This window comes from Pediculus humanus, genomic scaffold, assembly GCF_000006295.1.
Source record: "Pediculus humanus corporis 1103172108313 genomic scaffold, whole genome shotgun sequence".
NCBI lineage: Eukaryota > Metazoa > Arthropoda > Insecta > Psocodea > Pediculidae > Pediculus > Pediculus humanus.
This window is the reverse complement of record NW_002987882.1, coordinates 147,474-153,740: the sequence shown is the minus strand read 5'-3', so window position 1 is coordinate 153,740 and position 6,267 is coordinate 147,474. Positions and strand designations below refer to the sequence as shown.

The window sequence follows — 6,267 nt, the reverse complement described above, 5'->3', positions numbered from 1 at the left end:
AGCAAATAATAATAAGGGAAATAAAATACTCAAAGAAAAATTAAACATAAAATTAACATTTAACCTTTAGAATAAAACAGATTTTTAATAATTTCTTATATGCAGTTTAAAATGAAAGAGAAAAATATGAAAGAATTTTATTACATATTCTAAATATTTTTTTTTTTTTTACCGTTATTACATACAATTAAAATACTTGATAATAAAAGCCAATTTCAATAATGTAAATAAAAACAAGAATGTTCTAATCGAAATTTTATTGACAGAAGATAACATTAGGGGAAAATACATAATAATATTAGTCCTACATTTTTCAAGGAAGTCATATATGTAAACTAGTTCAACATTTTCATGAGCCATGATCTACCTCAAGGCGATTTCACGTTAAGAACTTTGTGTGACGTTTAACTTTGATTATTTTAATAATTACCTCACGATTGATGATAATAATGATTCACTTGAAAATACTTTTTTTTCACAAAAAATTTTTTAAATATTTTTACTGTTAAAAGGAAAATTTTCACTCTGATTTTAATAAAACAAAAAAAAAATTAACGATAAGAAATCGAAGAGAAAAATTCGTTTATTTAACAAAAAATTTTAAGTTGGCAATACTTTTTTCTTTGAATTCAACATGTCCGCCATCGAATTGTAAAATAAATATAAATGATGGTAAACCAATTGTTTCCTGTGCTTTCTTTTAACAGGATCGTTAATTTAAATAAAACGTTTATTTTTAATGTAAAAAATAACGTAAGCTTTATTTTCTTATTAATTGATCGCCATTAAATATATTTTTATAACTTTATTTTGTTTGTCGATTTTAAATATAATTTATAGAAAAGAGGAATAAGCAGGACTCCACAACCTCGAGATTTAATTGGGCCAGTTGACACTGTATCTAATTTACGTCCCATTAAATATGTAATAAACTTTGACGAAACAAAACTAGAAGAAAAATTAAGAAAGCAAAGAAACGAACTACAAAATTGGAATCAATTATTTTGGGTAGAACATAATAAATGTTTTAAAAATGAAAAGAAAAAATTCGAAAGCAAAATATTAGAGAAAAAAAATTTAAATGATCAAATCATAACGGCTGATGAAATGTCAATTTTTTACAAACAGTTCTTAGATAAAAATTGGAAAAATCATTTGAGTTATTTGTTGACATGGTATAAAAAGAATATTTTAGTCACAGTTCTTCATTTACGAGTTATGCTAGTTAATTTTCAAAAAACAACTTTCGATAAACTATCAAAACTAAAAAGTTAATACTAATTAGTAATTATCGAAAATGAAATTACAATTTATTATTTACCAAATTTAGTTTTTGTGTAAATTATTTATTTTTTTCCCAAAAAAAAATTTATCGAATGTTACTTTATGTTAACACATTGTTAAAATTTCATTATTGTTTTGATTTTCATAATAGTAACAACTTAGTGGAGACTTCGATTTAGTATCGACTACATTAATAACTTAAATAACATTCATTTAATCAAAAAAAAATTAATTAATAAATAATAATAATGATAAAATAAATAGAAAATTTTACCATATTCGAATCGAGTCAACAAATCTCCTGTGATAAAATTATTATTTTTTTTTTTTTATAAACAAACGCTTATTATTTTATTGTTTGTCATATAATAAATAAATATTTATCATTTCGAAAAATAAAAAATAAAAAAATTTATTTTAAATTAAATTTTTTATTTAATAAACAACATAAATTCTTACATGTGTATATATATATATAAACATAATACACAATAACATTTATTGCTGTGTAACAATAATAATAATAATACATAGCAAAAAAATTAATAAAAAAAAAAAATTTTACAATTTTTAAAATTAAAGACAAAGAGATTTCATTTTAAAAAAAAAATTAATAATAATAATAATAATAAAGAGTTCATTATAATAAAAAAAAAAATGAATAAAGTTTAAAATCATTACAATAATAATAATAATAATAATAAAACATAAAAATTTATAAAAAAAAATTATTATTATTACTTTTTTCAAGCAACGAATTTACACGTTTTAGAATATTTATTTATTTATTTATTTTTAGATTTTATTTATTTACTTATTTAAATAAATATATTTATGTATTTATATATATATAGAAAGAAGACTTTTGTTTAAAAAAATTATTGTCTCGGTTTCATTTTTATTTATTTATGTATTTATTATTATTATTATTTAATTTAAGTAATTCGATACAATCAATCAATCAATCAAGTTACACGAAAAGATAAGAAGAAGAAAAATAATAATAATAATAAAATTTACATATATTGCCTTTTTAAAAAAAGAAAAATCTAAGCTCGTTTTTGTTTCTATCCCCTTTTCCCCCTTCCCTCCCCTCCCCCGTCAATTACGAACCTATTATAAATCCTTACTAAGAAAAAATTAAAAGTTTGATTGAAAACCGTTACAAAAAAAAAAAAAATCAATACCAGCACCGGTCTGGTATTTAATATAAAATTTGAAAGAATGGCACGCATCCCTTTAAAAAAAAAAAATCAACAACAACGATTTATCATTAATAATCATTATCATTATCATTAACTAAATTTTCTAAAATTTTTTCATTTTTTCATTTTCATTTTTTAAAGCTTTCGATTTTTGTGTTTTTTTTTTTCTTATCTTATTCTAAAGAGATCGTAATTATTTATACGTATAAATAATTATTTATATATAATAATAATAATAATAAATTTTATTCATTTTTTTTTTCTTTACAATTATCCCTACTAAAATCAAAAAAGAAATTTAATTTTTTAAATCGACTTTTTCGAATCTCTTTTCGCGCGAAAACAATCAAATAAGAAAAAAGTCGATTGATAAAAAAATACTGATATGACATTACTAAATAATAATAATAATAATAATATACATCGAATCCATTTTTTAAAAAAAATCAAAATTCAGGTACGACATTCACCCACCTACACACACACACACACAGTCATGATCATGTTTTTTTTTTTTTAAATTAAAATTAATACTAAAGAGAAGAAAATAAGAGATGATAATAATAATAATAACAATAACAAATAAAAATCGACAAAATAATCGTCACAATTAAAATAATAATAATAATATTAATAATAAAATTATTTAAAAAAAAAAAAAAAATTTTTTTAAATTAAAATTTAATATAAAAATTATTCGAGTTCGATCATCAAGAACGAAATACGGGACATAATAATAATAATATCGATCGATATAATATTATCTGCCCCTCCCCTTCCCCTTCCCCTCCCCACTCGTTTCGATAAATTTCGATATAAATATAAATAAAAAAAAAAAAAAAAAAAATTACACGGCGGGAAAAACAACGCATGAAGTCATTATTTACGATTAAAATAATATTAATAATAATAATAATTTTTCTCGTGTTCCAGCCACGATTCCAAGTCCCCCCCACCTCCCCAAAAAAGAAAAAAAAATTCATATTAAAATTAAAATCAAAAAAAATTATTTACTTTAATCCTTTTCCTCGCTTTTCGTAATTTTCAGGGGCGCGAAGTTAGAATTTAAAAAAAAAAAAAATTTGACGCTCGCGTATTAATAACTTCCCCTCAATCATCACCATTATTATTATTATTATTATTATTATTAAACTTATTCGGAATGAAATTTTTATATATATATATATATATATATATATATATAAACATTTTAAAAACGAAAACAATGCGAGTTATAAAATATATAAAATTTGTTGCAGACGATAAAAAAAAAACAGTTACAATATATATATATATATAATTTCTCTACTTCCTTTTTCCCCCCCCTTCCCCTCATTCTCGCTTTTCTTTCACGATAGCATTAAGAGTAGTAGTAATAATAATAATAATAATAATACCTTAAAAACAATTTTTTTTTCTTTTACATGCGAAGCGAACATCACTTTTTTTTTTTTTTTTTTTAAATTTCCACGATAAAATTAACAAATACAAGGTAGTCACCCCTTTTCCTTTTTTTTTTTTAAAAAAAAAAAAAAAAGGTAACTAAACGTAACTTTACGCACGTGCGTGTGCGTATATATATATATTCGCATAAACAAACAACAAAACTTTTGTTTCGGGTTACTACTACAACAACAACAACCAACAACAACATCAGCGAGAAAAAAAAAAAAAAAAAAATCATTTCGAGATTACGCATCACGCAATACATATATATATACGCATATATAATTTTTTTTTTTTATCTCTTTTTAACCTTTTTAAAAATAAATTTTTTTTCTCTTTCTCTTCTTACCTTTCCTTTAATGGAGAGGTGCTACTATGTTACAAATGCTCACGTACGTTCCCAAACCGAAAACTAAAAACCCGAATATGATGATTATTATGTCTTTAATTAGAATCCAATTATATTTACCGAGATCGGAATCCCAAAACGTTATTATTTCTAATACGGGTGGAAATATTATGGCCAAAGTCGAACTGCTACCCGCTCCGACCAATGATATCACAGCACTCAAATCGGGTATCATAATAGCGAGACCAACTGAAACAGATAGACAAACGATCATTCGATTACAGCATCATCATCACCTTTCATCTTATTTTTTCATTTTTTCAATGCTTACAAGTAAATAAAACGAGTACGGCTCGGAGCAAATACTCTCCGTATTTTTGAGCATTTTCCGATTGAAGTCGATCTTTTAATATCGGCCACATTATTCCGACGGGAACGTATAATTGAAGTCCGAACGATAAAAATATTGCGAGAGCCATCGTGAGTTTAACCAACTGTGCTAAACTAAAAAACAAAAACAAAAAAAAAATTAATCTTCGTCGTGAGCCCGGGCAAAAAGGCAAAAAAATTCAAACATGGCGACCTACATTTCGTTTTGCGGTAAATTCAACGTTATGCTTCCCAGGGAAACGGCATCACCGTATTTCAAATACCCGAAAAAACCCATCGCGGTGTACAGGCAAGCAACTATGACCATACCCGTGTTTAAAACACCCGTCCAACCCCCGAAATCTTGAGGAGTTTTCATGTTGTTTTCCAACGGTAAAACCTATTTGAAAAAATTGGCACAATTTAAACATAAATCGGACGGACATATTGTGCATTCAGCAACAACAACAAAAAATTTTTTTTTTTACCACTCCGATTCCTTCGAAAGCGTATATGGCCGTTCCGAAATACAATGGTAACTGCGACCATGATGAAAAATAACGAACGGATGATGCTTTTGGTAAATTGTGTAACATGTAATAAAAAGTTATTCCGAGTCCGCTCACGGTCAATATGGAAGCAATAATAGATACCGGCGTGAGAAACTTTAATGAGAAGAAAAAAAAAATAATAATAACAAACGGAAAAATACTTTTTTTTCTCTCTCTCGGAAAAGAAAACTTACTTTTAAATTTTTAAGCAAATTCAATACGATCATGGGCACTAATAAAATAAGTAAATAAGTTGTCCTGTAATGATTTATGTCGTAATGTTTAAAAAATTCTTGAATGTTCGCCGCGACGAACACGAAATAAACGCAACAAAATCCTATTTGTGTAACGCATAAAAACAAATTTACCAAAGACCTGTACGAACAACAACAACAATAATAATAATAATAAATCCAATTCAATTCTCTAACGATAAGGTTACTTTAAAATTATTTAAACTCACTTTGAGACTTTCGCCATGGGTTGCAGGGATTCCGGACCGTATTCGAAAGCGGCTTCGACGACTTCTGAAAATCCCAAAGACGACACCCTAACTTTTTTACATAGCCTGTGAGAGCATTTAACTAATATATGCATGCAATGCGTGCATATGGCGCCTATAATTAAAGTACTGAAAAATCCGACTATGAGACCCGAATTCCTAAATGCGTCCGGCATGGCTAAAATCCCCGTGCCGATGTTTCCCTTAAGTAAATGTATTAAAGTATCCAAATTCCTGTACGGGGGAGGGGAAAGGGAAGAAAGAAAAAAATAATAAATAAATAAAATAAATAATAATAATAATAATAATTATTATTATTATTATTCACTTACGAAGTTGGATGTTCCAGACTCCTGTGCAATACTGGATTATAATTATCATCATCGTCACTCGCGTTAAAATTTTTCCCTTCCGTAACGGTTTCTTCCATGGCACCAGGAAGATGAACTACAATGTTATCGGGACTATTTCTAATATCTGACGGTCACAACAGCAACAACAATAACAACCGCAACAACAGTATTTATTTATTTATGAGACGTTACGAGTACGAAAATATCG

The 6,267-nt window shown here is 25.9% G+C and overlaps 2 protein-coding genes across 2 annotated transcripts; one reads left to right on the top strand and one right to left on the bottom strand.

Annotated features, from left to right (window-relative positions):
• Positions 1-666: 666 nt before the first annotated feature.
• Phum_PHUM590290 (protein C14orf153 precursor, putative) lies at positions 667-1,275 on the top strand (the record flags this gene model as incomplete). The annotated part of the gene is made up of 2 exons (XM_002432487.1): positions 667-672; positions 841-1,275. The coding sequence occupies 2 exons, from the start codon at positions 667-669 to the stop codon at positions 1,273-1,275; spliced, it is 441 nt and encodes a 146-aa protein (XP_002432532.1).
• Positions 1,276-4,291: 3,016 nt separating this feature from the next.
• Phum_PHUM590280 (proton-coupled amino acid transporter, putative) lies at positions 4,292-6,136 on the bottom strand (the record flags this gene model as incomplete). Its single annotated transcript, XM_002432486.1, has 7 exons — positions 4,292-4,533; positions 4,616-4,788; positions 4,872-5,053; positions 5,142-5,318; positions 5,399-5,579; positions 5,668-5,940; positions 6,039-6,136. The coding sequence occupies 7 exons, from the start codon at positions 6,134-6,136 to the stop codon at positions 4,292-4,294; spliced, it is 1,326 nt and encodes a 441-aa protein (XP_002432531.1).
• Between the last annotated feature and the right edge of the window lie 131 nt (positions 6,137-6,267).